Source organism: Alligator mississippiensis, chromosome 8, assembly GCF_030867095.1.
Source record: "Alligator mississippiensis isolate rAllMis1 chromosome 8, rAllMis1, whole genome shotgun sequence".
In the NCBI taxonomy this organism is placed as follows: domain Eukaryota; kingdom Metazoa; phylum Chordata; order Crocodylia; family Alligatoridae; genus Alligator; species Alligator mississippiensis.
In genome coordinates this window covers 30,965,043-30,981,234 of record NC_081831.1, presented here as the reverse complement: position 1 = coordinate 30,981,234, position 16,192 = coordinate 30,965,043, and the positions used below count along the sequence as shown (strand labels likewise).

At 43.3% G+C, this 16,192-nt stretch overlaps 1 protein-coding gene across 6 annotated transcripts in view; it reads right to left on the bottom strand.

Moving 5' to 3' along the window:
• The window catches only part of MAP2K4 (mitogen-activated protein kinase kinase 4), a 213,157-nt gene that overhangs the window by 29,644 nt on the left and 167,321 nt on the right, over positions 1 to 16,192 (bottom strand). For all 6 annotated transcript variants that reach the window (XM_014598221.3, XM_019481857.2, XM_014598230.3 and 3 more), the window contains 3 exons: positions 14,503 to 14,622; positions 7,536 to 7,587; positions 4,137 to 4,264 (listed from right to left, as the gene is read on the bottom strand). In XM_014598221.3, coding sequence (XP_014453707.1) covers positions 4,137 to 4,264; positions 7,536 to 7,587; positions 14,503 to 14,622 — 300 coding nt within the window. The remainder of the gene's footprint in view (positions 1 to 4,136; positions 4,265 to 7,535; positions 7,588 to 14,502; positions 14,623 to 16,192) is intronic.

Genomic DNA, 16,192 nt, shown 5'->3' with positions numbered 1-16,192 from the left:
GCTGACTTCCTGCCCCTGGGCAGGGGGCCAGACTCAGTGAAATTCCGAGGTCCCTTCCAGCCCTAATGTCTATGAAATCTATGAAAATCTATTAAATCAGGCACCACATGCACTGGATCCAGCATGGAGAAGATGTGCTAGAGTGGGTGCTACATGCAGCAGTCCTGGAGCAGCCAGAGCAGATGCTGTACTCAGTGCAGTCCTGGACTGGCCGGTTTGGGACTGTGCTATTTGCAGCACCCACTCATTGGAAGCACTGTGTATGGATGTGGCACCTACTCTGCCTGCTGCGGCAGTATTCACTGGATCCATCATGAAACGGATGCTCAATGGAACAGGCACCACATGCAGCATGGTTCCAGAGTGACCAGTCCAGGGCACATGCTGGATCTGACATGCAGGACTGATCTGTGGCCCTGAGCCAACCCATGGACTGGCCCCATGTTACTCTTCTGGCCCACAGGACCAGACAAATTTGCCACCCCTGATCTAAATGGGCAAGATGGAAAAGTCATTCTTGTCTCTCCCACAGAAAGAGAAAAATGGGGTTACTGAAACAGACACAACCTCACTGCCTGCAGTGGAAGCTGTTCAGCATATTCAGTGATGTAATGAGCTAACTTTAGAGAGGAAAAGTCCTACACTGGCTTAACCTCATAGACATTTTTAGCTTATGAATGAGTAAGGAGAGGTATGTTCCCAGCTGAAACCACTGAAGTATGTGAATGACATCACCAGCATGCCTTTGATAGAAGGGGTTTGTTCAGAGCTCAGGCATCTCTGAGTTATTTGCTATGCTGCTTATGTCTGACTCATGGAACCATGCCATGTTGCACTGACTGTCTCCTCCTAAAGCTATTGCACATGCATCTTTGTTTCTCTAGAAAATCTGTTACTTAATCATAAAACTATTACTGTCTGCCAAACTTTTGAGAGAAAAACAACTGTCATAATTCAAAAGCCTTTGAGAGGATTTTAACTGCATGTAGTTTGATCCAGAAACAGTCTAACTGTTTAGTTAAATGACTGAGCCTCATGAGAACTAGGGCACAAGATCAGAAATATAGAGCTGGTGAATATCAAATGTAGCCTTGCTGCTACTCAGTCTGTATGAAGGGTTCACACAGCTCAGACATTCATGCAGTCTCTTTCACACACACTCAAGCAAAGTCAGGAGAAGCACACAGTATAGGGGCTTTATTATTATTTGTTTAGGCTTTCTCCCTTTCAGTACATGCTCTAAATCTAACACAACATTCGATTTTTTTAATAGTGACAGGATTTTCAAATGGCCAGGAAAACTGGCTCCAGGACTGTGTTTTTTCTTGCTGGGAGAAAAATGAGTTCAAGGTAGCAAGCTAGCTTTATCTCACTGCAGTGTCCAAGTGCTGCCTTCACTCCCACTAGTGATGCAAACTAACTGGAAAAGTAAAGTCCATGCAAAAAGCCAGAGATGGAAGTTCCAAATCCAAAAAGTCAGCTCTTTATCAAAAACCTCTAGCCAGTCTGCTTCCACTCACACTATTTCAATTGCCTCTTAGTTGCAAGAATTCCTCTGCATATCACTTGCCCTTGGTGACTTTGCAACAAGCAAAAGCATCTGAAATCAGATGTCAGTGATGCTCTCTCTTAACACAGCACAATCATGGCAATCCCTTGTAATCAAGGATAACTGTCTTCCATGACTGCCTTATCTGTGGGTCCAGAGATGGCTGACAAAGCCAAACTGGGATCAACATGTTCTATTGCAACTTGGGCATGTGCAGGGCGGGTGGCTCTGGATTCTTGGTTCAGTCAGTGATACGCTGTTCCTGTTGCTCCCACTTTTCCATCTCCTGTTGTCATTGCGAGATTTCAAAGTACTGACATCCTTGCAGTAAACTCTTCCTTTATTTGGGCAGACGTGGGTGACAGTCACCTATGAGCTGATGTTGATGTTGCATTTTTTCAAGTTGGCCTTGAGGACATCCTTAAAGGGCTTTCTCTTCCCACCCCTTGAGCATACACCTTGACTGAGCTAGGAGAATAATTTGAGAGTCTGAAGTCAGACATCCAGATGTGGCTGGCCCAGCAAAGTTGATATCAGATGATCATTGCCTTGATCATCATCTCAACACAAGCATGACAATTGAATCAGGCTATCAATAAATTGTGCTTGATAAAGGATTGACATAGGATTGGTACACTGGAATTAAGAAAATCAATTCTTTCTTCCTTTTAATCTTGTGGGGCATGGTGGTAGAACAGTTCAGACATCTTGCTATGGCTCTGGTTAGGCCGCAGCTGGAGTACTGTGTCCAGTTCTGGGCGCCACACTTCAGCAGGGATGTGGACAGCATTGAGAGGGTCCAAAGGAGGGCCACTCACATGATCCGGGGACAGCAGGGCAGACCCTATGAGGAGAGGCTACGGGACCTGAACCTGCTCAGCCTTCAGAAGAGAAGACTGAGAGGGGACCTGGTGGCCATCTATAAACTTACTAGAGGGGACCAGTGGGGAATGGGAGAGACCTTGTTCCCCCGAGCGCCTCCCGGAGTAACAAGGAATAACGGCCATAAGTTGTTAGAGAGTAGGTTCAGACTAGGCATTAAAAGGCACTACTTCACAGTCAGGGCGGCTAGGATCTGGAACCAACTTCCAAGGGAAGTAGCGCTGGATCCTACCTTGGAGGTCTTTAAGAGGAGGATTAAAGATTACCTAGCAGGGGTCATTTAAGCCCAGTTTTCTCTCCTGCCCAGGGCAGAGGATTGGACTAGAAGATCTGCAAGGTCCCTTCCAACCCTACATCTATGAATCTATGAATTCATGCCCTGTTCTAGATCTGCATCAAACGCTGCCCACAGGTGGTCCAGCTATAAATGGGTATCGGTCATTCAGACACAGGAATCAAAGGCAGCTTGATGCGATGCTGGTTATTTGCTCCCTTCCTTGTGTGCCAGTGGCTAAGAAACTGGTATTCCTTATAAGAAGGAAAGGCTAAGCTGGCATATTATTTAGGCTAGGGTTTGGTAACTGAAAATCCACAGGCTGGATCCAGCCTGCAAAGCCCAAATACTGGTGGCATCTCAGAAGAGCAATAATTATGTATGAAAACCAGACCCAAGAGCCATAACTCAGAAAAAAATGTGGACTGAGATTTTTCAAGAAAATCAGCAAATGGAAAACATGCCTAAGCCTAGAACCAGACATCACCTTTGTGCCAACATAAACATTTTTATGGAAGCACGAAGGCAAGCAAACAGATGTCCATGCACCTTGCTACATCGCAAATGTTCAAAATGTGGGGCCATGACAGGTGGTATGATTCTATACTACTATTTTACAGCAGATCTCTGTTATGCTTTAAAGTGGGAGAACACAGGCAGCCCAGAGCTGCCTGCATTCTCCAGCCTCCCCAGACAGGCACTCCTGGGACTTTCGGGGCCCAAAGCTGAGCACCTCAGGAATTCCCATTCCTGGGGCACACCCAGAATGCTGTCTCACAGGATCAGGCTTCAGCTCCTGGGAGTAGCAGGGGCCTGACCCTGTGGGACAATAGACAATGTCAATGAAGTGAGACAGCTATGCCGGGACACATCCTGGTACAGCTGATCCGCTTCACTTGATGACATCTGTTTATACCCTAAATCTCTCTGACTACTTTGAAAATCACAATCATGGCCTTAAGCTGTGAAGAAGATAAGCAGAGCTCCAATGTTTCAGAAATTACTGCACAGAAACTGAGTGATTTCTTCTCTGTTGCTTTTGGCTCCCAGGCGTATGTATTCCTGACGTAAATTATAACACAATTTGGAAACATGGTGTCAGGATGAGTGAAATTCTGTCCCCCACAGGAACTGCAACACTGGCAGCAGCGGTGTAACCTTTGCTTCTGTTACCTACTGCTGAAGGGAGTTCAGTTTTCATGGCCTGTTTTATCCAAACTGATCCCACCAGTGATCTCTATTGTTCTTGTATTTTATTTTTAGGAGCTGGACATGTGCTCTGAGGAAATGGACTGATACCTTCAACTTAGCTAAGAATGTGGAAATCCCTTTTGATCTGGGCCAAATCTGAACCTGTGAGCTAGAGGGTGAATCATTCCATACTCCATGCCACACACAGCCCATTTGAGAGGACTGCTAATTCCTACTTACTGCCATGTATGGTCTGCACCCAGCATCTCTTGTTTTGGCAATGGAGTCGACGAGCTGTCCACTAATGCCAAAGTCACAAAGTTTAATATTCCCATTTCTGTCCAGAAGAATATTGGAAGGTTTAATATCTGTGAAAGAGAGAAATTTAAATAAGTACATAATGGCTGAAGGCTTCCACTCCAAAAGTCAGTATTGTTGCATAGTAAGAGACATCAGAAATCAGTGCCAAAATTCAATACTGTGTTACCTCTGAAGTATGTGCAATCAGTAGCAGGGGACCCAGAGAGATGCCTCTACCTACAGGATCATGTGGGGTGCTCTGCAGACCTGATTTTCCTTTTATATCCACCACTGGAAAGCTTTTCCAGTTTTTCAATTTTTATAAAAATATGAGGGTTCTGCCCACAGATGTCTAAAATATTCCCTATAAACATCTCCTGACAAAGAATGTCTTACATTTGAAAGCTTATCTAATTTTGGATCAAGTGTGTGGGTGGGATAATAAAAGATATCACTCACAAAAATCATTGCCTCTCATGAAATAGTCCATGAAATTTGGATTTGATCAGATGTGTTTCAGAGCTGGTGTGTTACAGACAGGGAGCATAGACTTGTCTTTCAGCAGTATGTAGAGTTTCTCTCTTCTTGCCTATCTAACACACATCAGAAAACCTATCAGAGGCAAGCAGCAGGTGGTTCTTACCCCAACGTAGCCAGCTAAAGTCATTGCTATACCCCCTCCAAAGCGGTGGTTTGCTACATATCACTAGCACAGTGGTTGCTTGTAAAATTCAAAGCTAAAAAGGCATGTCAAAATTGAGGCTTCTTCCATTCTGTTAGTAACACATTAATTAACAGTCTCACTTAGCTGCTCAATGCCTAAGTAAAAATCCTCATCAACTGCAATTCAGCTGCTAAAAATTTAGCATTTAAGCAAATAAAAAATGAAATGAAACCTTTAAAACATTAGAAATCCTGAATATACAGAATTTAAGAATTCTTAACAGCTCACCAACTCTGACAATTCAAGTGTGTCATGACACAATTAGTAACTCAGACAATAATAACTCTGTTTCCACAGCACTATACAAAGACGACAGAGAAACCACAGCAACCTGATCTATTCATTACACCGGCTGCTCTCATCAGAGACAATCATTAAAATGTTTAAAAGTGACTACACAGAATCAGCCATATGCAGCCTTAACAGAGCAATATCAGTTCCAAAGCAGACACACAACAAACTGAGGGCATGCATGTTAGCATTCTGCAATATTTTATCTATTAGTCAGATGACACAAGAAAATGACACACCTAACTATAGAAACCTCCTAGCTATCACTAGGGTATTATGATATTTAACTTACAAAAGAAAAGCACAGATTAGTGGGGTTATGAAGCACCACATCATACTAACTACTGGGCTAGGGACACAGATTACACATAAACCAGTTTAAGTGATCAGAAACTGGTTTAAACCTGTAACAGAACATAAGTTCAATGCACATAAACCAGTTTCAAAATGGCCAAAACTGATTTAAGATATACCTGGTTGAATGTAGTATCAGACTTAACTGATCTGGGTCAAACCAGTTTATGGACCTTCTGTCCTAGACCCCTTCCTGATTTAAGTTCATAGATTCATAGATGTTAGGGTCGGAAGGGACCTTAATAGATCATCAAGTCCGACCCCCTGCATAAGCAGGAAAGAGTGCTGGGTCTAGATGACCCCAGCTAGATACTCGTCTAACCTCCTCTTGAAGACCGCCAGGGTAGGGGAGAGCACCACCTCCCTTGGGAGCCCGTTCCAGACCTTGGCCACTCGAACTGTGAAGAAGTTCTTCCTAATGTCCAGTCTAAATCTGCTCTCTGCTAGCTTGTGGCCATTGTTTCTTGTAACCCCCGGGGGCGCCTTGGTGAATAAATCCTCACCAATTCCCTTCTGTGCCCCCGTGATGAACTTATAGGCAGCCACAAGTTAAACCAGAGTTCCACAGCATCCCAGCATGCTCTGCAGCCCTGGGCTTGGCTGTGTTTCTGTTCCAGAGAACAAGGCTGGCCCTGCCCCTCTGCTCTCTAGCCCAGGGTGGGGACGTGGCCAGACACCAGCTGGCATGGTCCCCTGAGGCAAAGGGAGCAGGGAAAGGGTTTATTTCCCCCCTCCCCTCTTCCAACTGGGGGACTGCACCTGAGGTCTACCTGGCCAGGGTGGAAGCAGCCAGTCAGGCATTCACCCCCTTCCTCACTTCAGCAGCAGGGGTGGGGGCATGGCCAGAGCTGGCCGCCAGGGCACTGCTATCTGACCGCCTCACCTGCAGCTGTGAGGCTGGGGCTGTGGGCCTGAGCCAGGCCGGCCCACAGGCGCTGCTGAGGGTGGACGCACAAGGGACGGGCCCTTAGTTTGGGCTGCGGGGTATGGGTGGCTGGCCAAACAGCAGGCTGCCCAGACCAGCTCGGAGGCATTGTCAGGTCTGGAGCCTAGCAGCTGCCTGTTGCAGGGACCCAGAGCCCCCACCACACCTGTCCTGTGCAGCATCTGCTGGCTGCAGCCACATCACAGGCTGTGCACTGGCTGGGGCCAGTGGGGCTCTTTTGCCTCTCTCACCTCCTGCTCTCACCTCCAGTGGGTGGAAGCTTTAGCTCTGCAGCTTTTGCCCACACAGAGCTCGGCTCCAGCTCTGGACGCTTTCCACCCTACACCCCCCACAGGGGCTGCTCATTGCACTGGGTGGGCAGAAAGCAGCTGGAGCAATAGCACTCCAGGTGGTGATGGTAGCGGGTAGCTTTAGCCTGGTGGCCTCTGCTCAGACCAGGGCTAAAGCTTGGAGTGGCAGGGGCAGGAGTGGAAATGGGAGGGTGAGGAGCCGCTGGAGGTGAGGGGAAGCTGCACGCTGGCTGGGCTTGGCTCCTCTCACCTCCAGCTGTGGCTACTGCTCCTGCCCCACTGTGCAGTGCCGCTATGGGCAGGTGGAAGCTTTAGATCAGTGGCTTCTGCCCAGTGCCTGGAACTTGCTCTAGCTCTGGCTGCCCTCTGCCCACCTGGCGTGATAAGCAGCTCCTGCAGGTGGGGTGAGGGAAAATAGCCAAAGCTGGAGTGGCACAGGTAGCCTCTCTGTATGGCATGCAGCAGATAAGGGAGGAGGCAGGCATCACAGCAGCAGGCAAGGCAAGAAGAATTCATTTTTTGAACTTTAGATGTTAAAATAACATGGAAATCTTTGAAAACAATGTGTAAACAAATATTGTGAACAAACATATTTACAGGCTTTATTTATATAACTAATCTATTAATGGCATACAATTTATACTTCTACTTAAAATAGGATCTACATGTGCATTTCTGATTTTTTTTTGTAGGGAAAAATTGTTGATTCTCAGAAGAGAAAGATTTAAACTTACCTCTGTGAATTATTTTCAAGTTTTCTTTTAAGTGGTTTAGTGCTTTCACAGTCTAAAAGAAAAGAAGAAGGTTATGGACCAACTGCATAGTTGTGATAGACACTATTTGAATGCAATAGATTCTTCTTTTGATCTGTTTTTTTTTCAATGAACGTTGCTTTAAAACAAAAACAAAAAATAACCCCAATTTTTATGTACACAGGGAAAGTGAAACAGAAGAGTAAAGTGTTATAATTTATCAGGACCCAAGCCATTAACTATTGAAAAGATTAAACTATAATTATCTTAATAGCTAACTCATGGCCCAGCTTGGCCAGTGTTCAATTTATGTTGAAGATTATTAATGACCACATCATTCCACTGATCATTTCAGTGGAACTAATAGATGAGTAAGGGACTACAGAACACAAAAAAGATACAAGTCAGCAGAAGCCAATGGGAGTTTTGTCACTGATTTCATGGATGGAAAGACATCAACAGAAAATTTTTAAATGACTGAAAATTAGTAATATTTTCTCACTTAGTTGTTTGCTGAATAGATTATCAAAATGATGTCCCCAAATTTGTATTAAAAATATGTTAACAGTATATAGCTGTTATACTGTTAAGCACTCAACGGATGATGTGATCAATAAAGTACAACAGTTCTCTGAAGAATGATTCTTACAAATGGCCCTTTTTTTACTTGTCAAAACATTTGCCTCCCAAAAAGGAGAGAATTAGATCTCCAGACTCTAAGAACCAAAATATGCTTTAATGCATTTTACTCCCAATTAATCCTGCAGAGCCTGCACAGTGCAGAGCAGGCAAGATAGTGTCTCTTCCTTCTTGTGTGTCTTTAAAAATATTATTTTCCAAAATTTCCATCAGACTGATGCATTTCTCTCTAAGCTATGGAGCTGCACAGCTGTTTGCTAGGTTAAAATCTGGCCTAAACAAATCTGATTTGTGCATAAAAAAGGAAGAATCCAGTTTGATTCTCAAGTGAAAGCTCATTTATAGTGATAGTAGCCAGGGAAAAAAATATCCTGTGTGTTCTTGGTACGTTCACTTTAAGTATTTGACACCAATACATATACATTATTTTCTCTACTGTTCATGGGGACTTTACCACAGCAGTAGGGAAAAGGAAAAAAAAATGACGATTATAAGATCAGGTAAATCAGCATGGGGTTTAGCCTCAGGCATAATGTCTGAGCTACTTCTAATCTATTTTTTAAATTGTTTACATGTCTGCATACTGATGCAGCCAAGGTAATGACCTGGTAAGTTATCTTTTCTCTAAGAGGTACACTTTTTAAAGCTTAATCAGAAGCCACTTACTAAGCAATTTCTTTTCAACTAGTATCACCTGATTCCTGAAGTGCAACTCCACTTCACATTCCATTCCTAACATAACTGAAAACTTGGGTAGCCTACATCATGAAACTTTCTTAATAGCCTCTGTTTTTAACCAAACTCAGTGTCCATGTTACTAGAGTTTATGGGTAATTTTGATGGCTAAGGTTTTTGAAAAATGTGTGCCTGAAGTTTTGATCCTAAGCCATATTTAGGCATCCAGATAAATGGCCTAATTTTCCAAAGTGTTGAGTACCTGAAGTGGAATTCTGTTATCCTTTGTGTACCTAAATGACAGTTTTCCAACCACAAAAATGGCACTTAGACACAGTTTACAGACATATATGCATATATAATTATATTGCCCATACTGGGTAGGCTATGGACTGGCTGGGCATCTATGCATCTATATAAGCAGGTACACAGGCATAAGTCCCAGAAAAAATGGTGGAAGAGAATCACCATATATCCACATTTTAGCCCCAATAACTGAGTGGTTAAGGGACTTGCCTAGGACATGGAGTTCCCCCACACCCAGAAGGGACTTGAACCTACAACTCTCACTTCCCAGCACTATGCTCTGACCATCAAAGCAAAGGGCAGATATTAATGCTGTCCCAGGGTTGCCAAATGTCCTTAAAAACAGGCTAAAAACTCTTGTCCATATAGTCCATAAAAAATTCAGTCATCCATAAAAAAAAACTAACAAAGGAACTGGTAGCTTGGTTGAAGATCCCTCATCAGAAAGAAACTGGAGATCAGTTTGATGAACTGATAAGCCTGGTGTCTAAGCAGAAGCACAGTACCCTATAGGGAGCTCATGGGAGCCTGAATAGTCCCCTCCCACAGAGCAATCTGCTGCTGCATGTCAGACCATGGTTTCAGACCTGAAGCTTTGGCCTGACCAGTACAGCTACTCATCTTGGTCTGCCATCCTACAGCTGGCCATTCAGGATAATCAAGGCTGTTCTGAGGCTTCCAGAAGAGTCTAACCCAGGGGTGGGCAAAAGGCGGCCCGTGGGTCGGATGCGGCCAGCCAGGCCATTCCATCCAGCTCATGGGACCCCAAAAAATTTTAGAAAATTAATATTTATCTGCCCCTGGCTGCCTGTCATGCGGCCCTCGAAGGCTCACCAAAACTCAGTAAGCGGCCCTCCGCCCAAAATTGCCTGCCCCAGTCTAACCCTCTCACTAGCACAAGAATGGCTTGACAGGGTCAGCTAACCCTCTACTCCTCCATATAAACTCCAGACCCAGAACAGAAAGTGTCTAGGCAACAGGACTCAACTTGATCCTCTGTTCTTTGCCCAATCTCCCATCTTTTCAGTGTAGCTTGCTCTCTGACTGTACTTTCTGCCTGATCTCCTGGCTTCTTGATTTGGTCCATAGCCAGGGTTCTGCTCACTTCTTGTGACCCTAGTTGGCACCTCAATCCCTGAGTGGCCCCAGATCTGGCAACCCACAACGTCCCTATCTATGCCTGTTTGTAACACTGCTCGCCTCACAGGTAGGCAGACAGTTGTGCTTCTTTGGGGGCTCGTGCTGGGATGGTGGGATGGGGCTGGTGGTGATAAGGTTTAGGGTAGGCTAGAGGTAGCATGGAATTGGGTATGGTTGGAAGCATCAGGGTGTGGGGAGAGTAGAGGATCCCTGGGGTGAAGGCAGCATGATATGAAATCACTGCTATTATCAAACAGTGTTTCTGACCCAAGATTTGTTTTTAACTGATAATCTGTAAACTTTTTACTGACAACCAAACTTTTTTACTATGGTTGATGGGTGATGTGGTAGATGATTGTCCAAGGCTGGCATAAGGGTTACATGTATATTAAGTAAAACATATGTCAACAAAAACATTTGACTGTCAGTAAAAAAAAAAATGTCTTGAGCTAGCAACCCTGTACAGTCTCCTCTTTAGATTCTATTCTGATATTGAGATACTTTCGAGTTGAGCAGCATGCTTCTTACCAAGTGACACTTGCTCTAGGTTGTTTGCTTCCTACTAGCCCTCTTCTGGCTGCCCTGGGAGCCAGTATTTAAAGCAAGCACTTTTGGGGCTAAAAAATGGAGGCACCTTTCTTCTGCTGCTTCTCCATCCATGCCTCTAACCCTGTTCACTAGTCACGATTTCTTGTCCAGTTACAATTTTTTAAATTGCGCACAAACATGGGGTGTGTATATGTGGCTGCACAGGCTACTAACATGCACAGTATACATATGGATGTTTATGTATCTACACTGCAGAGATAATAAAACAGCAAACTACGTATGAGTGCCAAAAAGGCCACTTAGGTGGCTGGAAAACTGTTATTTAGATCAGTGTTTCCCAACCTTTTCCAGCCCACACTTACATTAATAAAAATTGTCTGCAGCACACCTGTTAAGGCATTCCCCATCCTCAAACCCATTGTAGCACATTGTAGCTCACTGCCATGGCAAAATTCCGTGGCACATCTGTTCATTTCTGATGACACACTTTTGTGCCATGGGACACTGGTTGGGAAACACTGTTTTAGATACCCAAAGTGTAATAGAATGGCCCCACAGAGGATCCCAATCATTTAAAATCTTAAACCATGTAGATACATGTCAAGAATTATTATTGGCACACATCAAGGATTGAAAAGTGCAATATTAATGTTCTATTAGGATTATTTTAAATGTTGTTTCCAGGTTTGTTTGTTTTTTGTAAGAGAAAAGATGACAGAAAAGAAAATACTACAATATTAAATTATCCAGTCAATGTCCGAAATCCTTTGCAGCTCACCTTATGGGGAAGTACTTCCCCATGAGCTTCAGGGCCCAGATGCTTTTATTTTATAACACAGTGAATGAAGCAAGTTTTGCATTTAATTAACAGACTTATGATTTTCCTAACTGTGCTGCTGACATAAGCACATATTTATGGGCAATAAAGCTAAAACACTAAAAACATATAAACTGTAATGCATATATTTCACGTTCAGTTCTCTGGGACTTATAACTTGGTCAAACCTACACCAATTTCGACCAGAATATTCAAAGACACATTCTTTCACAAGGGTTATTTCTCTGTCAAACTTCAGATTTCCATTTTCCTTCAGAGTTGCAAAATTTGTTTTAAGAAAATGTTTTCACTCTCCTGGAGGGTTGGAGTTCTTTTAGGAGAAGTAGGCATTGTTTTTAAGAAATTGCTTTTGGACAGAGACCAGATCTGAACAATTGCTGCTCCAAATGTGAAGTTTTGGAAAGATAACAATTATTTAGAACAAGGATTAACCAGTTCAAAATCCTTCACATCTCAGCTCTCCTATTACAAATGATGTTATAGACACAGCGGGTACATCTACATGAGTGCCTGATTGTGCAGTTGTTACTGTGCAGTCATTTAGCATTTGTTTTAGCAAGTACTAAAAGTCTTAACAGTAACTGCTGTTACTGCGCAGTCCCAGTGGTGAATGGGTCATTTGCAATCCTACTGCACAGTAGCAATTAACTACTGTACAGCAATGAGCTACTGTACTTGTTGCTACTGTGCAGTAGTGTTGGCATCACGGTTTGTGACCACTGATGCTACGTTGCTATAGCAATGGGCTATGTTGCAATAGTTCATCACTACAAAGACATATCATCTCCTGTAGATGCACCCAGTGAAAATGTGGCACTGTCCTACAGTGAGTTGGGGGAATGTATGTTTTATATTTGGTGAGAAAGCAGGTGCAGCCATCTAAGAGTTGTCATGGAGGGCTGGACAGCCTGTTTGTGTATGGCTTTTCTTATCAGTAAAGAAGGCTCTTGCAGAAGAGGGATTTCAATTCTTAGACCTTTGTTAAAACCAAAATAACTTGTTCTCCTTTCAGGCTGTCAAGGGTTTACCCTTGAGTGGGTGCATCTACACATGGCCCCCCATGGCACAGTTGTTACTGCGCTGTCATTTAGTATTTGCTTTAGGAAGTACTAAATGATGGCACAGTAACTGCGCCATCCTGCCAGCGCACGGTTATTTTTACCAGCTCCATTGATATAGTGGAACACTGTAGCAAGGTAGCTTGTCACTACAGCGAAGTTGTGTTGACATCACAGTTTCTGCCTGCTGATGCTACATCACTGTAATGATGAGCTACATTGCCATAGTGCTTCGCCACAGCAACGTAGTGTCACGTGTAGACACACTCAGTCTGGAGGTAATTAAACACATCTGAGAAACCCAATCTAAAACAAATGCAAACCACTAGCATGTCTTCCTTCCCAATGAAGCACCAGGTTTTATAGACTATTACATGGTAACAAGAGAATGACAATAAGTTTTATATGCCCACCTTTCCCTTGCTGTACATAAACAGTTCTAGTTCAGTTTTCAAACTCGGTTTCCTAAGGCTTAACCCCTAACCCTGTGGTACACAAGAGAGGATGTTTTTCTGAACCCAGTTAATCACGTAAGTGTTCATTTACGTAACTCAAACATACCTATCTTTTGGAACTCACATTTAAGAATTGTCCGCTTAATTGCTGGAGGGGGAGAAAGATTTACTTAGAATGAGTAATTTATCTGAAACGTCAAAGGGTCCAGTGCTGACAGCCACAGAGGCAGCAGGTTACAGTTCATCTGCTTTTTGACAAACAGATGTTAGCACTAGAGGTGGACGAGAAGGGGGCATACTGGTGTTCCAGCTCCCTGGTTGGAGCATTACACACATGCCTCAAAGGCCCTCTCTCCAGCCAGGGGGCAAGAGGGTTGTTTCTTGGGTTTCCACATCCCCAGAGAAGCCCAATCATTGACAGCTGCCCTCTCCCCTGCTAGGTAAAGCAGCAGCTGCCAAAGACAGTCCCTTGCCTTGCAGGGGTAGCAAGAGTGAGGAGGACTGCTTTCTTCTCTCCTCTGCCCCTCTCTTGCCAGGTGTGTAAGAAGGTGTGTAAGGAGATGGGGTGGGGGTTACCTGCTGGGGCTCTCCTGACTTGAATGGCAGCTGCTGCTATTTCTTTTGCTCGCTCCTAGGAACATGACTTTGGGCTGCCGTCCTTGAGGTGCAGGCAGCAGTTCGAGCTTCTGGAAGCTGCTTCTGGTGCTCCCCTTTGCCCCCCACCCCCAGAAGCATGACTGTACCTCCCACAGCAAAGCCTTTGCATCCTTCCACCCTCCTTTCCCTCCAAATGCACCACTAGGCACAGCACTTCCCCTGCTAAGTTGCGCCAACTTGGTTCCATGCCTGTCAGGAGAAAAACTCCTGGGGGAAGGGGACCAAACTGGTGCCCCCTCCAAATCAGTGCCTGAGGCTAGTGCTCTGTTTGCCCCAGCCAAGTTATGCTACTGCCACCCATGGGCATTTCTGATGCCTGAACAGTCCCAGAATTCCCTAGAACTGTTAAAGGGGCAATGAAAATGGGCTCCACCACTTGAGCAGTCTCAGATTGTAACAGGCTGCTAAAGTGGTATAAGGAAGCCAGCCCCAAAGATTATTAAATACATCTGCATTAGATAATAAACCCATGTGTAAGGAAATAGGTCTTGAGCATAGTAAAACAATGGTATAATATTAGAAAGTATGAATCAACCAATTCATTCATTATCAGGGGGAAATGATCCCCAAAAAATCATATGCAAAACATTTAAGTTATCTTTAAAATGTTATAAAATAATTAAAATACTTACAGCTAAAGTGATTTTGCCTAAGATTTCTTCTGGAATAACGTCATCTAATACACTATATACATATTTGTAAAATTTATCAAACGAGGTAGACATGAGCTCCATACAGATCCAACAGTCACCCTAAAAAAAATGAATATCTGTTACTGTCCAGCTGAAGTACTGCACAAGAAAATGTGCTAAATGCAGAAAGGACTTTCATATTTGATCAAGCCTATGAGCCATCAGCATGCATTATCCTCCAAAGACACTCAGTTTGGCAGGGTTCAAGCCATATGGAAGAGTGGGCCCTTGGATGCACATACTAGCGCATCCAAAGAAATTAAAGGATTTTTTTCTCAAGTCATGACAATCTGTTTCTCCTAGAAAAGAGGGAGAATTATCAGCATGGGAGACATCTCATCCCTTTCTGTGACAGTGGATCCCAAGTAAAAAAAGAAAGAAAGATAATAGTTGCTAAAATCCAAATCAGAGCTACTGTTCATAATTTACGTCCTTTTATTGAAAAGCTATAAAAGGAAAAAAACCCAACAAATTACACTGACCAATATCCAGATAAAACTAAACTCTGAGTTAAAGTAAACTTTACTGAGAGACTACCATCCCTTCTTTTCAAATTGTGCCTCCCCCTTAACACTTTGGCATGTACACAGACCTGTGGGAGCCAAATGCTGAGCCTCTTGAAATGTTATCTACAAATAATTTCATTTTTTCATATATATCCATCATATCCAATATAGCAGGAACTGCACAATGTAATCATAACTGTATAACAGGAGAGTGTCTAATAAAATGAAGCATTTTATGAAGTCATAATTAAACATTTAAGTAAACTTAAAATCTACATGTATTTATGTAAAACTGATGGCAACTTGACTATAGTGATTAAATTAGCTCTTTACTTATATTAAAACCAAAATCAACTATAACTCAGGCCAAACTAAGGGCTACTGTATCTTAGTTCATGATTAAGATTTGAGCTGCTCATGGTAGACTGGGATACCCTAAAAGGGCATACTTTCATTATCAGAAATACAATCATAATTTAGTGTCAGTTTTTTTCTCAAGAGACACACTGCATACTTGATCCTCAACATGTTGCAACATAATTATTCCTTTAAGCATCTATACGCAAAATGTCAAATGTAGGGGTTGCGAGCTGAGATGACTAGCTTGACATTCTCAGTCTGACTACCACCTAGAAGACATATGGTAAAGGTTAGTACAAGAAAAGTGCAAATTTATGTCTGTTTCTAGGAAGAACAGCTGATAATATAGGTTGCATGCAGCTCAGAATTAGAAGGTGTGTAGAGAAGACTTCATAATATAAGATTTTGTTCATTGGTAAGTGTTGTGTATTAATGTTTCAAATAAGTGTTGTGATGTGAGAAGGCTATGACCCTTTTTTTCCGATTCAGATCCGGCAACCATTGTCAATGTGCTTGTAAACTTAAGGCTAGATGACTGCAATGTGCTCCATGTTGGGTTACCCTTGAGGACTATCTGTTGCAGATGGCACAGAATGTGGCAGCCCACTTTCTGCCTGGGGTTGGTGGCTGGGAACATATTACTTCAGTGCTTCAGAATCTACACTGGCTCCTAATAATCTAGTCACAATTCAAGGTCTTGACCCATAAAACCCTAATGTTGTTGGTTTATATAAATCAGGTGAAATTTGAATCACAGGTGATTA